At 38.6% G+C, this 24493-nt stretch overlaps 1 protein-coding gene and 1 long non-coding RNA gene across 4 annotated transcripts in view; one reads left to right on the forward strand and one right to left on the reverse strand.

Annotated features, from left to right (window-relative positions):
• Nucleotides 1-9136: 9136 nt before the first annotated feature.
• colec10 (collectin sub-family member 10 (C-type lectin)) lies at nt 9137-23218 on the reverse strand (the record flags this gene model as incomplete). 3 transcript variants are annotated; one of them, XM_032518066.1, is given in 7 exon segments in its annotated part: nt 9137-9446; nt 9702-9913; nt 13048-13143; nt 14918-14971; nt 16937-17008; nt 21029-21037; nt 23135-23218. In XM_032518066.1, coding segments are annotated over 7 exon segments (758 nt in total), but the record flags the coding sequence as incomplete, so codon positions are not given.
• Nucleotides 11130-24493, forward strand: part of LOC116690866 (uncharacterized) — a 39849-nt gene continuing 26485 nt past the window's right edge. Inside the window, exons 1-3 of the long non-coding RNA XR_004332381.1 lie at nt 11130-11265; nt 16150-16236; nt 16952-17084. This is a non-coding gene — a long non-coding RNA (uncharacterized LOC116690866). The remainder of the gene's footprint in view (nt 11266-16149; nt 16237-16951; nt 17085-24493) is intronic.

Genomic DNA, 24493 nt, shown 5'->3' on the forward strand with positions numbered 1-24493 from the left:
GAGAGGTAGTTAGAGTGAGTGAGTGAGGTACTTAGGGGAAGTGAGTGAGGTTAGTTAGTTAGAGTGAGTGAGGTAGTTATTAGAGAAGGGAGTAAGTAGAGAGGTTAGTTAGAGTAAGTGAGTAAGGAGAGAGGTTAGTTAGAGTGAGTGAGTGAGGTTACTTAGGGTAGTGAGTGAGGTTAGGTAGTTAGAGTGATTGAGGTTAGTTAGAGTAAGTGAGTAAGTGAGTGAGGTTAGTTAGAGTAAGTGAGTAAGTGAGTGAGGTTAGTTAGAGTAAGTGAGTAAGTAAGTGAGGTTAGTTAGAGTGAGTGAGTGAGGTTACTTAGGGTAAGTGAGTGAGGTTAGTTAGTTAGAGTGAGTGAGATTAGTTAGAGTAAGTGAGTAAGTAAGAGAGGTTAGTTAGAGTGAGTGAGTGAGGTTACTTAGGGTAAGTGAGTGAGGTTAGTTAGTTAGAGTGAGTGAGGTTAGTTAGAGTAAGTGAGTAAGTAAGAGAGGTTAGTTAGAGTAAGTGAGTAAGTAAGAGAGGTTAGTTAGAGTGAGTGAGTGAGGTTACTTAGGGTAAGTGAGTGAGGTTAGTTAGTTAGAGTGAGTGAGGTTAGTTAGAGTAGGGAGTAAGTGAGTGAGGTTAGTTAGAGTAAGTGGTAGTAAGTGAGGTAGTTAGAGTGAGTGAGGAGGTTACTTAGGGTAAGGAGTGAGTATTTAGTTGAGTGAGTGAGGTTAGTTAGAGTAAGGAGTAAGTGAGTGAGGTTAGTAGAGTAAGTGGTAAGTAAGGAGGTTAGTTAGAGTGAGTGAGTGAGGTTACTTAGGGTACGTGAGTGAGGTTAGTTAGTTAGAGTGAGTGAGGTTAGTTAGAGTAAGTGAGTAAGTGAGTGAGGTTAGTTAGAGTAAGTGAGTGAGTGAGGTTAGTTAGTTAGTGTAAGTGAGTGAGGGAGTGAGTGAGTGAGGTTAGGTGGGTGTTTGGTCCCCCCCCCCCCAATGTCCTTTCAGGCATTGCGGCAATGGTTACGTTTAGGGTTAAGGTTAGGGTTAGCTGCCTGTCAAAAACATAAGGAATCAGAAAAAAACAGGAACACAAGGAATACAGGAAACACTCAAAGTTGACACAATGGAACAGACAATCTCGCACTGGTTAAGGGGAAGACTGAATTTAATACACAGACAGGGGAGACAATGAGACACAGGTGTAACACATTAGGCGAGGACAGGTAATACAGTGAGGGGAAAATATAACAGGAAGTAATCCTGGACAACACATAAGGGGGAATGGAGAGACTACAAATAAAACAGGAATGGAAACTAAAAAAACATGAAACAAACTAAACAGAGAAACTTGACACAGAGACGAGACATGACAGTCAGTAGTGGGGCCATGTAATTTTAAACTATTATTAGCCTACTACTATTTTAAAACAATGTCCATTTTACAACCTTGCTATTGGATGATGGGGACCCTGCTGGTGACGTTTTATACGTTATATATTTGAATGGAGTAAATATGTGGAACAGGGGAGTTTCCACAATAACCATAATTATTGCTACTCAACTAAATACTTCATTTAACAAAAGAGCTAAATTTAGCCTAATCTGAAGCAAAATGCCACACACACAATTTTTATTTTGACATGTTACTTCGGTCCAGCACCGCATTGATGGTCACTTTTGACCTACAAAAAACAAAAACAAGACCTTGTTCCACTGAATTTTGATGAGCCCTTATTCTTGCTGTGGGTAAAATGTAAACTTGAATAAGAAAAACAACAGATGAAAAAACAAGCCCCTTCCAGTTATTTTTTTTAATTTGTATGGAGATCGGAAAAACGGGGAAAACAGAATCTATAGTTTCAGTTTTGAAAAGATACATCGACTCGTTTTTCTTTATTCGTTGGTTAAATGATTCCGAACTGTGCAGATGAATGTAGTTGTAGTTAGAATTTAACAGTTATACAGATTTGATTTTCACTTTTGGTGCATGTGGCGGAGGCATGGCTGCCGTCAAGTAGCTATGGCTACCTATGTTAGCCCTCAAAGACAATAAATGTTGCCGGTATAGTTTATTTATCGAGTTCTATGTTCTGTTAATGATCAAAATATTCAAATCACTCTTAACCTAGCCATTCCCCAAATTGTTAATGTGAATCGAATATATGTGTAAATGTCTAGTTAATGAAAATATTACTTTTGGCCGCATGGAGCTTTAAACTGTCTAGTCACCTGAGGCACCCCTGCATTGTACAGTTGGTTTGTTCCAATTAGAGGGGCAGCTTCGGCCTATATAGTCTGGCAGTTGTGATTGCTGTGACAGAGAGCATGAGGAAAACCTGAGGAGTAGGGCGTAAGACGTTGGATGTCCTCAGTATGACTTGTCTGTAGGGTCAATAGGAAACAGTGTATGTTTTTTGTAAGTTTTTTTTGCCTTGAGTCAGTTTCTGTATCACTATTTGCTTTGTCGGCCTTACTTGGGTTAACAATAAATATCCAATCTTATCAATGTCATCTATGACTCATCGGTGTTTTTCCACTTGCGCTGACTACTAGCTACATCTACACACAACAGTGCTAAAAGCACACTGTTACAAAACTTTGACTCTGAGTTGCAATTTTGGATACATTTGTGTGTGGTCTGTTAAAGTTATACAGAGATATTCAGTACTTCTGTGGAACAAATAAACAGAGTACATGATTATTTAGACCATTTAGATTCATCACAGGCAAGAACTTGCAGAAAATACCAGCAAAAGTGAGTGAGGTTAGTTAGTTAGAGTGAGTGAGGTTAGTTAGAGTAAGTGAGTAAGTAAGAGAGGTTAGTTAGAGTAAGTGAGTAAGTAAGAGAGGTTAGTTAGAGTGAGTGAGTGAGGTAGTTCTGAGAGTGAGTGAGTTGTTAGAGAAGTGAGTAAGTGAGTGAGGTTAGTTAGAGTAAGTGGTAAGTGAGTGAGTTAGTTAGTAATGAGTAGTAGTGAGGTTAGTTAGAGTGGTGAGTGAGGTTTTAGGGTACTGAGTGAGGTTAGTAGTTAGAGTGAGTGAGATTAGTTAGATAAGTGAGTAGTAAGAGAGGTTAGTAGAGTGAGGGAGGGAGGGATGAGGTAGGTGATGAGGTGATTAGTGGAGTGAGGAGGTAGTTAGAGTATAGAAGTAAAGAGGTTAGTTAGAGTAGTGAGTAAGTAAGTAGAGGTTAGTTAGAGTGAGTGAGTGGAGGTGTACTAGGGTAAGTGAGTGAGGTTAGTTAGTTAGAGTGAGTGAGGTAGTTGAGTAAGTGAGTAAGTGAGGAGGGGTAGTTAGAGTAGTGAGTAAGTAGGGAGGTTAGTTAGAGTGAGTGAGTGAGGTTACTTAGGGTAAGTGAGTGAGGTTAGTTAGTTAGAGTGAGTGAGGTTAGTAGAGTATGAGTAAGTGGTGAGTTGTTAGAGAAGTGAGTAAGTAAGAGAGGTTAGTTTAGAGTGAGTGAGTGAGGTACTAGGGTAAGTAGTGAGTGAGTGATTAGTTATAGAGTGAGTGAGGTTAGTTAGAGTAGGGACGTAGTGAGTGAGGTTAGTTAGAGTAAGTGAGGTGAGTGAGGTTAGTTAGTTAGTGTAAGTGAGTGAGTGAGTGAGTGAGTGAGGTTAGAGTGGGTGTTTGGTCCCCCCCCCCCCAATGTCTCCTTTCAGGCATTGCGGCAATGGTTACGTTTAGGGTTAAGGTTAGGGTTAGCTGCCTGTCAAAAACATAAGGAATCAGAAAAAAACAGGAACACAAGGAATACAGGCAAACACTCAAAGTTGACACAATGGAACAGACAATCTCGCACTGGTTAAGGGGAAGACTGAATTTAAATACACAAGACAGGGGAGACAATGAGACACAGGTGTAACACATTAGGGCGAGGACAGGTAATCACAGTGGCAGGGGAAAATATAACACAGGAAGTAATCCTGGACAACACATAAGGGGGAATGGAGAGACTACAAAATAAAACAGGAAATGGAAAACTAACAGAAAACATGAAACAAACTAAACAGAGAAACTTGACACAGAGACGAGACATGACAGTCAGTTAGTGGGGCCATGTAATTTTAAACTATTATTAGCCTACTACTATTTTAAAACAATGTCCATTTTACAACCTTGCTATTGGATGATGGGGACCTCTGCTGGTGACGTTTTATATCGTTATATATTTGTTAATGGAGTAAAATATGTGGAACAGGGGAGTTTCCACAATAACCTATTAATTATTGCTACTCAACTAAATACTTCATTTAACAAAAGAGCTAAATTTAGCCTAATCTGAAGCAAAATGCCACACACACAATTTTTATTTTGACATGTTACTTCCGGTCCAGCACCGCATTGATGAGTCACTTTTGACCTACAAAAAACAAAAACAAGACCTTTGTTCCACTGAATTTTGAATGAGCCCTTATTCTTGCTGTTGGGTTAAAATGTAAACTTGAATAAGAAAAACAACAGATGAAAAAACAAGCCCCTTTCCAGTTATTTTTTTTTAATTTGTATGGAGATCGGAAAAACGGGGAAAACAGAATCTCATAGTTTCAGTTTTGAAAAAAGATACATCGACTCGTATTTTCTTTTATTCGTTTTGGTTAAATGATTCCGAACTGTGCAGATGAATGTAGTTGTAGTTAGAATTTAACAGTTATACAGATTTGATTTTCACTTTTGGTGCATGTGGCGGAGCGCATGGCTGCCGTCAAGGTAGCTATAGGCTACCTATGTTAGCCCTCAAAGACAATAAATGTTGCCGGTATAGTTTATTTATCGAGTTCTATGTTCTGTTAATGATCAAAATATTCAAATCACCTCTTAACCTAGCCATTCCCCAAATTGTTAATGTGAATCGAATATATGTGTAAATGTCTAGTTTAATAGAAATATTACTTTTGGCCGCATGGAGCTTTTAAACTGTCTAGTCACCTGAGGCACCCCTGCATTGTACAGTTGGTTTGTTCCAATTAGAGGGGCAGGCTTCAGGCCTATATAGTCTGGCAGTTGTGATTGCTGTGACAGAGAGCATGAGGAAAACCTGAGGGAGTAGGGCGTAAGACCGTTGGATGTCCTCAGTAATGACTTGTCTGTAGGTCAATAGGAAACAGTGTATGTTTTTTTGTAATGTTTTTTTTGCCTTGAGTCAGTTTCTGTATCACTATTTTGCTTTGTCGGCCTTACTTGGGTTAACAATAAATATCCAATCTTATCAATGTCATCTATGACTCATCTTGAGTGTTTTTCCACTTGCGCTTGACTACTAGCTACATCTACACACAACAGTGCTAAAAGCACACTGTTTACAAAACTTTGACTCTGAGTTGCAATTTTGGATACATTTGTTGTGTTGTCTGTTTAAAGTTATACAGAGATATTCAGTACTTCTGTGGAACAAATAAACAGAGTACATGATTATTTAGACCATTTAGATTCATCAACAGGCAAGAACTTGCAGAAAATACCAGCAAAAAATGGAAATGGGTTGGCGGATATGACGCTGTATTAGTTAGAATTCTATTTATCCCATCCCTTTTATTTAATGTGCACTCATATACCTATATTTTCTGCATCTTCTTTGATTTACAGAAATGACTCCAAATAAAAGAAGATTCCATTCAAGTTTCAGTTTCTTTCATAAATACATTTCTTACGTGTTATGTCGAGATTAAACCTGTTGACCTCCTCTTGTAGCTTATCTCGGCTTGCAGCCACAACGTTGTAATGGCTCCGCAGAACATCCATCTCTTGTCAGGTTGCTGGAACTAATCTTCAGTTGGTCTCCCACATCTCTCAGAGTGTCTGTCTATAGTCAGGCTGTAGATTGAATCTACAACAAGTGCATTCACCATAGAATCAATGAAATTCAATTGAAAAAAATATTTGTTTTGTTTGTTCATTTGTATAGGGACAAGTAGCATAACGTTATGCTACATACCACAGCATTCATGGCCTAAAATAATTTGTAAAACCCGTGTCTAGGCCTTTAAAATATATAAAAACTTATAAAAAATACACGAAAAGCCGCACAAAACACAAACTCAACAATAAATAGATGCACACAAAACTCAAGTGTCCAGTGCTACAAGAGTTCAATTTAAAAAACCTGTGTACTTATGCTCATTGTTGAGGTACTTACTGTGGGCCACCACACCGAAGATCCGAATCAGCAGTAGAAAGCTCACTGCAGCAGCTCCCATCCACCACACTGAACCAAAACATTATTGCAATAAGCAATGAAAACCACAAATAAGCAATGCAGATGTGTAATTTCGTTAATATCACGCACACAGAGAATGGACCCACGAATACACAAATAAAAATACAAGGGTATTATTAGCGAGCTAATAAAATCAGGCAACAGTGTCCAACGGACAAGACACGGGAGACAATGAGACACAGGTGCAGATTCACAGTATTTCCCCAACCTCCCCTGACTTTCTGTCCATTGACACTGACATCTCTCAAGTTTGTGTTCAGGGTCTGTGTCCGTTATTATTAAGATTTAATGATTTGTTGACACTGCAAACGTGTGGGAGGAGGTCTGTGGTTTGAGAAAAACAACCCCCTTGGGTTGGACTCTTATTCAAAATAGAAATTCTGAGATTTTTTTGACACTAGTTGTGAGTTGTGGTGAATACATGAAGCATTTAATTCTACTTTATATACAGTTTAGTTATATACTGTACAGTAGCAGTGTATTTTAATTGTTTCTGTATTTGCATCAGGGTTGTGGACTAAGTCTTTAAGGATAGCACAGTCAGCAACAGTACTTGCCTTTACTTCCTGTTTAAATAATAGGATGCAAACCTGCATGTGTAGCGGGTCTCTCTCTCTCTCTCTCTCTCTCTCTCTCTCTCTCTCTCTCTCTCTCTCTCTCTCTCTCGCGTTGTGTTGTGTTGTGTTGTCTTGGGTTGCTCTTCGTTGGCTATCGAAGCCGTTTGTTCTGGTAAATAGCAGAACAGCCACAATCACATTCGTCACTACAATGAGCTCCAGTTTGCTAAAATGACAACAGAAATTATTCAGTTTCCTGTTGCCACGGTTGTATCATAAAATTAGTTAGCTAGGCTAACCGGACTAGCAAGCTAGCACAACATAGTGAGCTTGTGAGGGTCTTTTATATAAAATGTGAGACCTCCCATGTGGATATACTACATGCATACAAACATATTATCACAATTAACATATTTACAGTACCTAACTATAACTGTGGAGCTCAATATATGTGACTTACCATGAAACACGCTAGGCTACTGGAGACTGGTAAAGGTGTGTAAGAATTTACCGTGAAGCCTGAGGAATAGCACCAATAGATGGCGCTCATGCTACAGAAAAGCCTGTCTCATGGAAACTTCTAGCCAAAGGAGAAGTTAACTTTCAAAGGCAAGTGGAATCATTAACTCCGCTACACATGGATATGCTTAAGTGGATTGTGCTGTTGTAAGAAAAGCAAATATTTCATAACTTTCCATAAAAAAAATCCTCTTCTTTAGGCCTTATAACGCTTGCACAGTAGTAGCCTTTGATTGCCTTGATAGCTAGGCATGTAACCATGCAGGTTATACAGTGCCAAAGAGCACAGCTACGCAAAGCAGCTTGAAACGCATTCTTCCATATTCCATCTAAATATTGAAAGTCATCAGATTTTTCATGCCAATTCAAATCCATTTAACAGCTCATTTATCACGTGACCGTTGTTTATGGGAGGGAGATGTTGACACCTGTCCTGGTTCAAGGATCGTCTATAGAACATTGAATGTAAATGGCAGGAGTTACATGTCCTCCCTTATTCAATTTATAGCAACCATGTTTTAACTAATGTGACACCACCACCAACAAGTGCAGCACCTGCAAGCATAATACATGTGTGGTTTGTCAATAATGTAGGCAGATTAGACACTTATTGTTTAGTAAACTGAGGCTATATTCACATTGTATGATTATATCAGACACACACACAAACACACACACACACAAACAATTAAAAATGTATTACATATATTGCGAGACCGCTTGCAATTGTAATGTTAATATGTTTTACATAATGATGCTGTAGTACAACGAGACAATTAATTATTAACTAATTAATTAATTAACATTACCCTGCAAACTGTCATTGTATCTCCCTCTATAGACCTAAAGGTCCACAACACTCAAAAACCTGACAAACTTTTAAATTGAATTAATTTGGAAAGTTTAATATTCTAATTTCCTAAAAGTACTTATAAGAAGCCAGCTACTCCCCCTAACATCTTTACCGAAGATTAAAAGGCAGGAAACATCAACAGCAGCAAAGAAGGAAGGATTTATTACGGGAATACAGGAATTGTCTCTTTTACAGGAACAAAACGTGAAAATTCACAATATCCCTTGATATCAAACACTCCCCTATAAAACCAGGGCTAATGTTATATAATTTGAACTAGACATTATCTACTCTTCCCTTCTTCCGTCACCCATCCATCCTGTCTCCCTCTTCTTCCAAGCACTGCAGCCTCACACTCCAAAGAAGGTTGAAATTTGAAAAAAAGTGTAAGTTTACTCCAGGTGATCTGGTTTCCTGTCACATTTCAAAGACTTGCAAGTTACATATAAAAAAAAAGTGTATATATAAAAATACACAGAGAATAGGAATTTCACCAAAATCTTTAGTCCATTTAGATTTTAATCAATTTCAACTTTGATTCCATAGTAAAATTATTAACATTATTTCCCTGAATAAAACACCAACACTAAAAAGCATTCAGGGCACATACAGTATTATTAAGGCTGCAAATTACTTGTAACAAAAAGAAAGTACATAAAACTTTTCATGCGTTTTATCAATGGATTTGTAGTGGGCAAACAAGCTTTGCTTTTTTAAACCAAGACATTGTAGATTAAGCAAAAGTATAAAACTGTATATTTTTACACTCCATTTGATTTGTTTAATTTTACGTTTGACTTAGGCCTACTGTAAATCAAGTAAGCTCTGTCTGTCTGTCTGTTTATTCTTCACAATTGTTTAGAATCTTTCCATCTGCTTCACGCTGGGTAGCTGAATTGCTGAAGACCCAATGTCAAATTTAGAGCAAATTAACCAGTTGGTGGCGCTATAACAACAAACTTTACCTTTTAGCCTGCAACTTTTGAACTGTAGGTCTCTGACCTTTTGTTGTGGTTGTATTTTTACGTTTTTACTCCAGCATTCTGTAGGTGCAGAAAGATCTATTTGTGTAAGCCACGCCAAATCTAGATTTCTAATTTCCCCCTCCTCCTGCTCCTCCTCTTCTCCTGCTTTTTGGGAATTCGCAGATAAAATACAAAGTGGCTTCACACTCCACATGACTCCAAGTCCCAGTGCCAAGCAGTTCCACACAGCTTGAGTTTGTGTTGGGGGATACTCTGGAATTGAGCTCCTCCTCTTGGCTCCAAGCTGCAAAACCCTGCAGAGGACTGGAGTCTGCATAAACATAATCACTTGTTCCAACCTGACAAAAAACAGAGAGAAATATAGAATTAGAAAATGATTTGCACTCGAAAACTAGCACCTCATTATTAAACCAGGTTTCAGGAGAGGAGGGCCCTCCTCCTTTCTTAAAAGACAGTGGCAAAATGGCGTAGACTAAAAACTGGAATTCCACCTGCTGCAGTGTGTGTGTGTGTGTGTGTGTGTGTGTGTGTGTGTGTGTGTGTGTGTGTGTATATTATGAACATCTGATGAGCATCTGATGGGGACCACTTACTGTGTCCTTGATTTGAGCCTGCAGTCCTACATAAACTCTCGTCAATCCTGCTTGACTGACATAGTCTGCCATGAGACGGTTGGTGTTGCTGGTTTTCGGCATGGCCAGGGTGCCTCCTCTCAGCTTGCAGTTTATTAAAGCCTCTCTGAACTTCTTGGGCTCTTTCACCAGCAGGTAGTAACACTCTTCTGTTTCCTTCAGCCCCAAGAGGACTGCACAGGACAGTGTTAAAGTTCTTTAGGGGTTAGGGTATTTACTTGTTTTCCATGACACAGTTTTATTTGCGAAGCAAAGAGTAAAACAAACTACACAAAATATGTATTAAGTAGCCTAAAAAGAAGAAGAAAAAAGATATTAATGAAAAGAAAAGAAATAAATAAACAAGTCAGATGCCAGTGGGCCAGTGCTGTGTGCCATTGACCTTTTTCTGTAGTGGGCCAAACATTGTTAGGGGTGTTGTACCCAAAGCCTGACACATTAGTGAAATTAGCCGCTGCGTATGGCCCCGTAGCTTCAAGAGGGCCCCCCCAAGCTGATTGAAACATCCCTCAAGAAAGCAGGGGCAAAGGCAGATGTAAGGGACGTTAAATATTTAAAGCTCAGCCCAAACCGGGGGGTTAGAGGGCATGCTCCAGCAATATACACTAACACTATTTCCACTACTTTAAGCCATTTGATAAAAATCTGTTCATCATTTGGGAGAAACATGAAAGTTGCCAAGGAAAAGGTTCATCCTGGAAAGCGTAAATACTGTTTTGTATCTAATTGTCCTTTAACTGTCTTCATTATTCTGAAACCAGAACACAACAAAGTTTGAGATTTCCACTCCTGCCACCTAAAGAGTGGCAAACATTGTCGATCCTTAAGTTACATAACATAGGTTGGCTAGGAATTGGGTGTAAGCCAAAAAGTGTTACTAATGTTAAAAGCCTATGTGGTATCCTAACTGTAATATCCTAACTGTAATATTGAGTAACAATAATGCTTATGTGTAAGCTATATCATTTACTTACCTATGAAGAATAATAGTTTTCCTCATCCTGTTTCTGAAGTTAGCTGCTATTAAGGGATGTTCCAGAAGGAGGCGCTATTACATTGATTTCCAAATCAGAGTAGGCTATGTTATTCTGACAGGATGTTGTCTCTAGTTTTAGAAAAGACCAAAGAAGTGTTTGTATTATTATAACGTTTGCTAGGTTTGCGATGTTGGGGACATTATGTTCTTCATCAGAAGCTATTACATCCTATTGTTAGTTGAGTTCACAGAATGAATGGGGGTATTTTCCCAGTAGTTTTAAAACCCTAAAAGATTTGGGGCTTTTGAGAAAACATTCGGGGTTGGAGCCCCAGAGGCCACCCCCCTCGCTCCGCCTCTGCAAGAGTCGCCCCGTTCTCTTCACTCATCCATGCGTACGCTCACTACGTAAGTTACGGAAGCCCCCGCGAATTACGCAAGAGTCCCGCCTCCGCCTCGTGTGCTATGTTTACAATTTCGGCGAGGAAGATGAAGCGGAGCTATTCTTCTAGTCAGGTAAAGAGAAAAACAAAACCCCACCGCAATCAGGTAAACTTATGTTCTCTCTTCTCCAAGTTTAATTTCAGCAAATAACAGTAACGTTAAGGTTAAGGTTAACATGCGAGCTCGCGGTGCCAGATCTGTCTGCCCGTCGGTCATGCTTGCAGCCGCCTTCAGGACTGTTCTGTGACTGCCTGACTAAAGCGAGAGTAAAATAGACAACTATTTACGTTTGATAAACCCCAATCTGCAACGGTGTTAACAAACTGCAGCTCGGAAAGCATGCGTTCAGATCCGTTCATATGCGCGTTAATTAATTTGCGTGTGCACAAAATGACCTTGTGCCTCCAGCAGCCACCTCTGTGTAGTGAGGAGTGTGACCAATCCAGATAACATACAGTTGTCTTTGAGTGGGATGGCGCTGTTCTCATTTGAAAACAAGACCATCTAGTCTCTCATTCAAGAGTTAGTTGGAGCTGTAGACTAAAGCCAGATGGAAAGCCACGGGTTGATTGGCTGTCGATTAAACATCTAATCAACATTTTAAGTTCAATATAGCTAATGGCTGGACATACTGGCCAATAGGCTATAGATGCACATCTCACTCACAGTAGATAATAAGTACTCAGCCAACCCATAATCTAATCAATTCATATTTTATGTAAAAAAATGTATAAGGAAATCTGGGGAAGGCCGTTTGAATGGGCCTGATGCAACTAATTAAAGGGACAATAGTATTACTATCTGTAATTTACAGGTGCATACGTTTGTCAGGACATGCTAAATTATACAGTACAGGCACAGACATTGCACAATATTATGACTTATTTGTAATATATGTGTTTGTAATCACATAGTTGCCTTGTGCATCATATCTTGGCTGTTTCATATCCTTTCTACACTCGGACATGTAACACACTAATACAAGTCCTAACATTGCCCTAAAAATGTGTTTTTCTCTACAAGCCATTTCCAATGAGAACATGACCGTAAAATATGCATCCATCTCTAACCAGAACAAGCAAAAGGCTGAGAAGGACCATTCATTGGGTTAGGAGGCAATTTACTGTAGTCTATAGATAGTGTAGCTGCAGATATGTGTCACTTTAGTCTTCACAGGCTTATTTGTACAGTATGTGTGCTTAAATTAATATTTACAATACACGGGTTCAGTGGCATTGCAAGAGGCAACACATTACAATGATGGGGCCCCGAACCAAATCCTGCTTAGGGCAACCAAAGGTCTAGGGTCGGTCGTGGTTGTACAGTACCTAGGGTCTGTAAGCTTTTGCATCAAGTTCAGACACACATTTTTTAGGGCATTAACATGGCATTATGACTATAAATACTGACACATATTTCCTGTATCTATATGACAGCTCCACTACGCTTGTCAGCCCAGAAATCACAGAAAAAGAGACAGAAACATGGAAAGAGAAAAGCTGTGTCTCGTCGTCAACTTTGATCAAATTACATGCCGAGAGTAAGCGCAAAATGGGAAAACTAAATATATGAACATAATGCAATTAAGGAATTGGTGTTTATACAGTTTTCCAGCCTACGTTAGTTTCAACCTAGATCAACGATGACACTGAAACAGATAAACTCATGTTTAAAAATGCATAGCAACAACATAAGGGAAGGTAATATAAAAAATAGGGACTAAGAATAGATAAAATATTAAGCAATAAAACATTGTTTCTTCTTAGATTCAATGTTAACTCAATATAGCTTTTCCAATTTTATCTTTAGAGCTGAATGTTACGTTTTTACACTTTTTAGAATATTCCGCTGGCGTACCATAGATATATCACACAACGTAGCACTTACCATTCTTCACAAACTTGACAGCCTTCCTCAGCTTGCCTACACTGACATCCAGCTGTCCAACCACCTTCCTGTACCTGCCACAGTCACATGTTGTGCCTGATGGATTTAACAAAGGCCAGCACATGATTTGAGTATGTACAGGATTTAGCACAGCACAGAGTCATCTTCTTGCATTATTGCTATGATAAAAATGTATATACACAGTACATTAGTGTAAGGTCCTCCAGTACAGCACCACTGTTGTTTCTTTGTTGTATGAATTGATGGCCATTTAAGAGCCTACAAGTCCTGCTGCATGGCCAAAGCCTCCTCCAGCCTAGCCATCAAATTTAGTTAATACCATTGAAGGATTATTTGCAATGCTATATAAGTTTTCATAATATGTACACAGGGTAGAGCTGGGCAATATATCAATATGATATCAATTTTGTGAAGTGGGACTAGATATTGTCTTAGATTTTGGATGTTGTTTTATCGTAATATGGCATAAGTGTTGTCTTTTCCTGGATTTAAAGGCTGCATTACAGTAAACCTATGTCATTTTCTGGACTTAAAGGACTGTTGTAACTGTTCTATTATTTGCCTTTACCCACTTAGTCATTATACTTATTTACTTATGATTATTTATCAAAAATCTCATTGTGTAAATACTTTTGGGAAATCACCAATAGTCAACACTATAATATCGTTGTGATATTGGTATTGAGGTATTTGTTCAAAAATATTGTGATATTTGATTTTCTCCACATCGCCCAGCTCTTACACAAGGTAATCAGAACGTAGTAGAATTGAGTGACATTTTTCTTAAGTCTCTGACCAAATAACATCAGCCAACATCTGGTATCGTCCTTGGTGATGCCTTGCCAGGTCTGTACTGACGCCATCTTCTTTTCATGTTTGCTTTCAGCAAGTGAAACCCAGAATCAGGTGGACTGAGGTCAGACTAGTCCAGTGTTTGATAATATACTGTAATATCTAAGATCATTGTCATGCTGCATGGTCATGAAATTGGTGAACTACTGTATCTATAAATCGATTTTAAAGTTGATAGTCAGAACACTAACCTTATTTTCATCATTTGACTTCAACTCCAGTGTGCTGGACTAGACAGCCCATACAATAAAAAACATTGCTGTCCCGATATTCTCTGACAGCTGAGTTGTATTTAATGCTGCTCTATTGTAGTTCTGTAATAGCGAGGATGCCCGAGTGCCTCCAGAGTATTTTTATAGGATGCCTTTTTTTTTTGTATTGCTGTAAGTGACACAGGTATAGTTTGCTCAACTCTATATTTATCAGTTCAAACCCACTTACAAAAATGTTTGAAATGTCAAAGAAATACTGACACATTATCTGGTTAGGCTGTTTATTTGTAAACAAAAAACATTCTGTAACCTCATCATGTTGGTCTGAGAGGAGCACATCCATAGTGGGGCTGCTCAATATGAGGAAAATATCGAATTGAGATTATTTTGACTGATGTCTCGATTGCGATATGATTCACAATATTGGAGGGAATGATCGTCTTTGTATCATTATTCTCATTTTCATTGAAAATTATTACCATTGAAAGAAATAAGAATGATCATAGTGTGATTTTTGCGAGGATCTGTACCAAACAAAGCTTTTTTTTTAGTCTGTAGGATGTGATTTGTAGGCCAGGACATCTGTGCAGCACCACAATACTTCACAATGGTTTGACACATATTTTGCCATTAACAAAAATTGTGCCCCCCTGCGATTTATATATTGCATTAGTCCATATTATAATTTTGATTACAATTGCGATTAACTGTGCAGACCTACACGGTAAGTATTGTCACATAGAAGACTTGAAAAAGCAATGTCTGCATGCTGTAGACTTACTCACCAGGTTTCCCCTTTAAACCAGACGGCCCCTCTAAACCTGTATCACCTTTGTTACCTACACAGCAATAGAAATCACATGTGAGACAATTATGACATCTGTGATCCTGTCAATTAACATTTTCATGTTTTTAATCGCTTAAAAAATAAGTAAACAACATAGTAATATCACTATCAACTAATTCACACTGACAACTTTTAGCACTATGTGACATTGTAATGTAGTTTCCAAAGATTACCACCAGATGGCTGTATCATACGTTCAAACTATTTAAATATGGCTGCACACAGGTATAGATATACTCAGGTCAAACTTTGACCAATTGTAACCCAGATTAAATTGTTCCAAATAGACCTACACGCACATCATTTTCTTTTTACATATGTTGCAGTTAGATGTTCGGTTTCCCACATGTATTCACTAATTACACATAGTTAGAATAGAATACAATAGAAAGCCTTTATTGTCATTATACACAAGTGCAGTACATGTGCAATGAGATTAAAGCAACCCCTTTACAGTGTCGACACAAAATATAAAATATAAGAATATAAAATACAAAAATATAAAATATGCAGAGGAAAAAGAGAGGGTGGGGGGGGGGCCTGGTGCACAGTCCTGAGTCCTGAGAGTAACTAAATACATGTATAAAATACCTTTGTATACACATTGTTTGAAAAGTATTAACAACAAATAAATAAGTATGGCACTGTAATGAAATGAAATGGTTAAGTACTAAATAATAAATAAATATTGCACAGTAATGAAATGGTTAAACATTAAATATTGCACTATATGGAATTGCACACAATTCCAGTGTCGTTTTAGGTATTATATAACAGTATTGCACAGTAAGATGGAAGAAGAAAGTCCAGGGGCCGGGGGTAGGCTGAGGAGTGGAGTCAGTAAGTTGTTTTATAGCTTTAAGTAGTTGCTCTATCCAAGCCCAAGCAAAAATGTAAGCCATTTAAACACTTTAATAATAAGCCAACATAGCAGATACAAAGGATACTTGTTCATGTATTATAATAACCTTGTGTGTGTGTATATATATATATATATATATATATATATATATATATATATATATATATATCTCTTACACCAATTTTGCTAACATGGAAATTAAAACTGTTTTCTGTGAGTGGCCTGGTAACATAAAATTTTGCAAAAGAGTAGCTAAATCTTAGTTTGTGATTCGGCCAACATTGCCTAAAAAATGTGTTTTTCTCTAGGTGTTTTATGAGCTACAGGCGCTCAGGATCAAGGAAAATCCAAACCTGTGACCTCACTCTGAGATGCTGGTGCACAGCTACTTTCCTGTAAGTGTATTAAACATAATGAATACTGAGAAAAGTGAATGCCTAGAAACGCAGGGGAACATGACTGCTCATAAAAACAAATATAAAGATAGAAATTGTTACAGCCACCCAGGGTGGCTGTAACAATTTCTAACTGGATGACATCATGCGGTAGGATTATGCTGTCTTCTGTCTTTGGACGTGATCATTTAAAACAAAAACAAAAAACGGGAGGGAAATTCCTAGTTGTGCGTATTAGTCTTGGGACTAATTAAGTTTGCTGCTTTGTGTAGAAATGTCCGCTCTACTTATTTTAATGTTTTGAGTCTGATTATAGAGCTGCAGTCCAAGCTGAGGAGGAGTTCGGGAAATCATATTTCTTCTTTTAGGCAATTATAAAGGCACTAAAATCCTGCGTAAACCCCATAGCTATATTTTTGCCATTTCTGCAGCCGGACAGAAGTGTCATGGCACTGGAACAAGGACACGTGTATACAGTTGATGGTTAAAGTGTTCATCAATCTTTCTCTCATTTTGTAAATATGTTTTTTTCACAGGACACTGAGGATAGGAGGTTATCCACTCCTATAGTCTATTTGACTCAATGCTAATGAATTCATAGTAAAGGGTTAACTTTAGAGAAAGAGAAAATGATCAAGGCAGAGAGACAGAAACAGTGTTTACATTAAAAGTGCTTAGAAATAACCTTTTTTTATTATACCTTTGTCTCCAATAGGACCCATTTTTCCTGGGTGGCCCACATCTCCTTTAAGCCCCATCTCTCCTGACACTCCTGGGGAAGAAGAGAAAGAAACAGAGGATGAGAGGAGGGAAGAGCAAGGTTGAAGAATATATGGAGATGATTTAAGGTATTTGAGACCAGTAAAGATCATCATCTCAGTTTGAGATTATGACTTTCCAATTGATATACTGTACAGAAGATGGAAGTATACATAATATGCAACATTTCCCCCAAACTTTCAAAAGTAAAGTAAAAATGGTAGATATCACTACAAAATCACTTTATCATCTATCATTCAGACTTTTTTTATTCATAAAATAAATAATTTCTCTTTTGTTTTTGGATGATTTTGTGGTTTCAAACCTAATCAATATAATTGGATGCTGCCAGAGATTGCAAGCCCGGAGGGCTTTTTCCAAAAATCGCTGCAAAGTTTGGTTCCTAAATTGATGCTTGTATTGCTATTATTATTTTGCCAGTAAATAAATTAGAGGGAAAAATGCAGATTTATTTTGGGCACTGACTAAAGTATTTTGTGTTTAGAGGCTGTTTTTGGAGTGAAGATAGTCTGTGAGAAAGTGCACATTGTTGCTGCTTTTAATTTTTTATTTAAGCATATATTGATCTGATTGCTGTCATCACAATGTCTATGATTACAGCCCTTTTCTGTAATCTGATTACTGTCATCTGTCACTCAAAAATCCTTTTAAGGCTGCTTTAGTTTGGTGTCAGGAGAGATACTGAGAAAGTGCATGATTTTGAATGTTACAGTGAGTGTAGGAGGACAAAGAATATTGAGTGTGAGTGTGAGTGTGAGTGTGAGTGTGCATGCGTGTGCGTGCGTGTGCATGCGTGTGCGTGTGTGTGTGTGAGTGTGTGTTGTGATGGAGGCTTTATGCCAGCACCTGAATGAGTATTTCCTCAGGAAACTATTCAACTGGAAATTGATGGTGTTTTGAAATAGTAAGTGACACATTAGAGAGGCCTTCTGCTATAAAAAGGATTTCACACACACACACACACACTGCTATTTCCCACTTTCTCATGTGAGAAGTGTTGGCGAAAGGTGTGAGGTCTTAGGAATTGTGTGAGGTCTGGTAGGCTCTGTTAAACTATGGGAAATTTCATTATTTCACTATAATCTGTGTGCAATCTTTGCATACCTTTCAGTGTGCATGCCTGAGAGAATACTTTGACAATGCTGTCCTGAGAACTGATTGTGAACCATGATTATAGGTGTTTGTTTTTTTGTTATATGAAGAAATTTTATCCATTACTCTCTTCTTATTGCTTATGTGTCTATAAAAGTTAATGTTGTTTTCACAGTGCTTAGGCTTGCCAGTTAAACTGTCTTTCTAAACGTTCAGATAACAGTCCTCCCTATCACTGCAGTCGCTCTTTATAATGGCCAACCCCTCCAACTGGTTTTAACGTCTGGATTCTCCAGCTGCTGCAGGATAAAGGAGGTGATTGCCACATTTTTCATTCAAATAAAGAGCCTAAGACAACCTTAAGCTAGTTAAAAAAACGCTCAACGGACTAGGTGTTTTCAAGGCTTAATATAAAAAAATACAAGAGATAAAAATCCAAAGCAGACCTTAGATCAATATTTCATTATACATTGTTGAATATAAATATGAATACTGGTTTTCAGAGCTTAATAGACAGAGGAAAGAAAGCTAGGTCAGATGAAATAAAGGCTTTCCCTATAAAGGTTAATCTGTAGCTTCTTAACAGGTTTTTCCCAAGAATTAAGAACCTTTTATCACATAACTCTTCTGTCTGTTCCTCTCAAATTCTTGTCTAAATGTTACTAGCAGTTTAACAGAAACTTAAGCATAATTATCAAAAGTAGAAATCAAGCGCCGCTATTGGTTGATGATAATAATAAGCTTGGAGCAACACACAGTTTGTGTTGCTCCAAGCTTCACAGTCATGTATTCCCTTTTAACATTCCAAAATTTAAGCAACTGCTTCCTGTAAAAAGGCCTAATTTAGGACAGGGAATAGATGCGTCATCTGTTGAGCTGTTGACATACTGCAGTTACAAAGTCATAGGAACCTGCGTTCATTCCTACAGTAAGCATACAAACAGAAAACCCATAATGATTGGGTTTGCCATACTGTTGCAAAATATCTGCAAAGTTGAAAAGGGTTCACATATCACATATATTTTATACACTTTTTTGGGAAAGACTTAAGCAACCCTGGCATGTGTCTCTCACAGTCTGATTGTACAAGTGTCTGTCTGTTGTTATAGAGTGTGTGCATGTATGATGTATGTGTGTGTGTGAAAACAAACATCTGTGGATAGCAAGAGGGCAGCCAGGAACCAGTGCTATATACAACTGTGTTTGTATATTGTATGTACATCCGTGTGTGTGTGTGTGTGTGTGTGTGTGTGTGTGTGTGTGTGTGTGTGTGTGTTTGTGTGTGGTGTGTTTTTTGTGTGTGTTTGTGTTGGTTGTGTGTGTGTGTGTGTGTGTGTGTGTGTGTGTGTGTGTGTGTGTGTGTGTGTGTCAGACATCTGTGTATATGGTTGGTTGGCCAGCTAGTTGACTAGCCCAGTTGGAACACATATGGCAAAGCGGGACGCCACTGCTTACCTCAGCAGCAATTAACACGTCTGCTTCCTCCACAGACACGCAGCAGTGCAGGTCTGTCTGTCTCTCTGTTTGTCTGTCTGTCTGTCTGTCACAGAGCAAAACAGACTTCTGTATCTACTGCACAGCAAAGGAAAGCAAGCTGTCTAGAGCAGGAAAAAGCAAAAGCTGCTGCCAGGGCAATGTCACGCAGGCTGTCTGGAAGCCCACAGTACAGACACTAAGCTGTGATTGTTTGTCCAGGTTATGGAAGCAATGTAAATTACATTTTTTAAGTCGGTGAAGTCAGACTTTAAGCTTTTGTGCAAACATAAGAGAGAAGTGAGGCCTTCCCGACCATTACTTTGCTGTTTTTATTTCCACTTACAATTGTCTTTAGCCCTCGTTACACATGTTGCATGCTAATGAAGACAGCAGTGTAGGAGTGTTTCACTGTAAAAGGCCTATTTGATACACTTAAAAATATCTAATATGTTATTGATTTGTCCATTTAAAAGAATAACAACTCACAGTGAGGTGAGATTATTGCACCAAAATTCAAGACAAATTATCTTTTTCAGGATAATAGTGTGACAACCATTGTTCTGTGTTCTGAACTTTGCATTGTTTAGAACATTGCCAGACCTATCTCCACAGCGCTGTGGATTAATGTCTGGCTACTCCAGCATGTAGCTTGAAATTTGTTGTTGTTTCCCAAAGCGAAGGGATTGATTTTGAGAACGGCCTCACAAAGAGCTGGATGTTGGGCAATTATCCTGGAAATGTACTTCTGTTGATCCAGACTAGGGTTCCATTAAATCAGACATGGAGTCACTGTCAATATGCTAATATCTGACGTCTGCATCATCTGCAAACGCAGTCTGATAACAAACCAACCATGGTATTTTATTTGGACTATATCATGCTGGCCTTAAAGGGAAACTCCACCAGTACTACTACATATATGTGGAAAACAGAGTTTGCAAAACTCCATTGGGAGTGATGCCACTTGAGTAACATCAGTTGGGGCTAAAGAATAAAAGTTTGAAAATAAAAATAAATCTAGGGATGTGTTAGAAATGAATGGATTCTCCAGACATCTGTAGCCCGCTCCTCATCTCTGCTGCATTAGCCGCTACTGGCATTTTACACCTAAATCTCTGACCGACCTGACTGTGGTTGAGATGCATTATGGGTAATGTAGGCACCAGGTTTTAACAAAGAAGAACAATGGAAAAGGAAAGACTTATTTTTGGTTCTGCTGCATTGATTGTATTTACTTTTTTAACTGTCCATTGCGAGACAGTGTTAAAAGACTGCAGTTTTAAATCGGTGGAGTACTCCTTTTATTAGGGTAGTGTCTTGTATTGTTTATTTCTCCATAAATCCAACATAAACAGCCTTTTCACCACTGTATGCAGTATACCTGGAAGTCCTGGTGGTCCATTTTTTCCCACTTTTCCCTGATCTCCCTCCTCTCCAGTCTCACCTTGGTCTCCTGGGTTAAAAGGAAAGACAGTAAAGAGGAGGAGTGGAAAAGGAAGACTGTGAAAGTAAAATACATAACAAGAGCATATTTGCCCATTATGTTTAATGCACAGTTCTGTTCAGAGAAAGGGGCCTTTCAGAGGCAGTGTACACAGCTAGATGGCTTTTCCCAGCATGGCAGGGATTAAATCTGCATATTCCCACACACTGCTGGCATTGATGGAATATTAAAGCCATCACAGGATGACGATAAATCATCAAAACTAACAGTTGGCCAAGAATTACTACAGCACAGCACTCGGCTGTGAGTGTATAAGATTCAGTGCAGGTCCAGTTGTGGGATTGGGTGTCCTACTGTTATTCATTTTTGAATCAACTTTGGTTGAAAAGTTTTTTTAAATCTTAATATTCTTTTTTAATCGGTCTTCATCCAAGCCAATATCATTTTCAAAAGCAATTAATCATTTTTAGTATTAGTGACACCACATAGTTTTCTGAGTTGAAAGCACAACTGAGCTGTAGAAGAAATATCTCTGCACTGCTCAAAGAGCTCTTGGCAAGACATCTTGAGAGGTTTCTGAGTGTCTATTAGAGCTGTAATTTAGCCATAGTTGTTGATGCCAACAGCACTTTATATCTTGTTAAGTGCAGGGCTTTGAAATGAAGGATTTTAACAAACACCCTTTATGAGACTGAATGAGTACTTGGGAAAATTGATTATTCAATTCTGCAGACTGTGTAGACTTTATGAAGTAACCTAAATCATTGCAATTTTTAAGTGGTTCTGCCTGCATACAAATTGTTTCTTTTTGTGGACTACTGAAATAAAACCATAAACAGTTCCTAACATACTGCACTTGTGTAATTCAGGTGACGAATTAGAGTTTTGTGAGAAAAAGCAATTTCTAAGTTTGGCATGTAACTTTTCTTAGTGTTTTGACATTCTTAAAAATAATAATGATGACAGTAAATCTATTTAAAAAATGCTCTAGTCAAAGTACCAGTAAATGAAATAAAACTATGTTGGAAAGTCAAAATAATAGTAGTGTGGACGTTTTCTTCGGGCTATGAAACCGAAAAGTACACGTCCTGCACCCACTCATATACGCAGGCGTGAGAATACACACTCTCAGAGACTGACTCTGGTCAGCAGTATCTGGGATGCGTCTTGTACAAATAATCAGTTTAGTTTAGTTGCAGCTGTCTAAATAAATGCTGCCACAAAGGGACTTTCTTACCAGTACAGCAATTCAGTGGAAAGCTGACAAATTATACACTCACTGAGTCTATATGACTGCTGGGGTGGCCTCTAGGTCACCCAGTAAGAGTGTTCGCCCCACGTTGGCTGAGTCCTGCAGCAGCAGGGTTTGAATCAGACCTGCGGCCCTTTGCTGCGTGTCATCCCCCCCATCTCTCTCCCTCTTTTTATGTCTATTCACTGTCACTCTAATAAAGTGAAAAGCCCCCAAAAAAGGAATCTAAAAAGAGTGTACATGACTGCTAAAGTAAAATCTATCTAACTTACTTTTAAACCAGAAATAAAAGCAATGTTTTTTATTGGCATGAATGGACCTAAAAAAAACTGGTGTTTAGCTTGAGTGAGTATTTTATTAGGTCTGTCTGTCTGAATCAGCAGGGGAACAAGCTACTGGATGTCGTAAAATGGAAAGCACACACAGGGAGGCATTCCCTCCAAAGGACTATGGGGTAGCAGACTGCTATCTAATAAACTACAGGACATTACATGCTTGCTACCTTTATCATCAGCTCGCTGAACCCAAGAGCACATTAAGGGTGTTTCCTCAGATCTTTCCATTTGACACATATGGGTTTTGACATTTACATTGTTAAGCGATGTAGTTAACATTCCTGTACATTTACTATGAAGCCATAAACTTGAATTGTCTTATCTCTAACAGTATGAACAAACAAGAGCTAAGATTGGAAGCAAAATCATTTGTTGAATTACTGCGTTACACAGATTTAAAAGGATTTTCGACTCAAATGTTTAAATATTGTGCAGTCAGGTTTAAACATCAAGACACACACACACACACACACACACACACACAGGCAAACTCCTAGCACATTCTGGGATATGCCTTACCTTTAGCTCCAGGTAGGAGTGCATTGGTGCAGACTTCAGTAGAGGCAAAGATGTCTTTGAACACAACTGCAAACACACACAGCACTAACAGTCCCGTCATCTTCTAATCATCACTGACCACTGAAGAAGATCCTGATTTTTAGATTTGGAGGTTGGTACTAGCGCCAAAGTGTTGACTGTGCATCTTATGTGTGCCAGTGCATCAACTGACAACTGTAAGACCAGAAGATCAGTTCAGCACTAATGAGCAAGCATGCAGAGAGGGTCAGAACAGAGCTGTTGTTTATAGAACATGCAGACACACACACACCACACACACCACACATACACACACACACACACACACACACACACACACACACACACACACACCCCACACACTTGTTTATAGAGTCTTATCAGTTACTTGTCAAAATGTTAAACAACACTTAACAGAATACTGCATTCCTGTACTCTTTCCCTTTGGAATTTAAAACTGTGTTATCATACGTGCAGTTTAAAACATAATGTAGATTAATGTTGGGAGATTAATGAAAGAATATCAGTAGAGTTGGGGCTGATTTAAGATATTGCGTTACATATTTTCAGGATGATAATGACTTAACTGTGACTTGGTGGAAACTGAAAAATAATGTAAATATGTAGGCTAAACGGAGAGTGTGCAGTAAGTAATATTAAACATGCAGTCAGAAGCGATTGGGATGTTTTCAACAACAAGGGAGTAGCACCTCTGGGCCTGCACATTCTGTATTCTGTTCTTCTACTTTTTCATCCACCCTTCTGACCACAAATGATTTAGTGGGAGAGGTTTACTCTTACACATGCTCGCAAACAGATATATTACATACATCCACACACAGTCATGCCCACAAACACATGATATACCAAAAGTGTCCATGCACAAAACCAAAAAGGCATGTTAACACACACACACCCACACACACACACACACACACACACACACACACACACACACACACACACACACACACATTCTTGCATAATTGCATCCTCTGGTTTGTCACTATGTGATGAAAACATACAGGGATTGGAGGGTTTGGAGGCCTCAGAGACAAAGAGAAAGGAGGGAGGGTGGGTGGTAGAAAATGAGAAGACACAGAAAGAGATAATAGGAAAGAATGAGAAATAATGAGAGAAGAAGACACAGTAAGACCTAAGACAGAACAAAAAGTAAGTAATGAAGAGTGTGTGGTCAGAGCCACATGTCTTGGCACAAAGAGCAATTTCCTTATTCAAGAATTATGCTTCCTGGGATGTCTTCAGCGCTCTATCAGGCAAGTCATCAGGGGCGTTAGTGTGCTCTCGTCTTTGAAGTACAGGGAGGGGCTGATGTTATTA

The sequence above is a fragment of the Etheostoma spectabile genome, chromosome 6, assembly GCF_008692095.1.
Source record: "Etheostoma spectabile isolate EspeVRDwgs_2016 chromosome 6, UIUC_Espe_1.0, whole genome shotgun sequence".
NCBI classification, from domain to species: domain Eukaryota; kingdom Metazoa; phylum Chordata; class Actinopteri; order Perciformes; family Percidae; genus Etheostoma; species Etheostoma spectabile.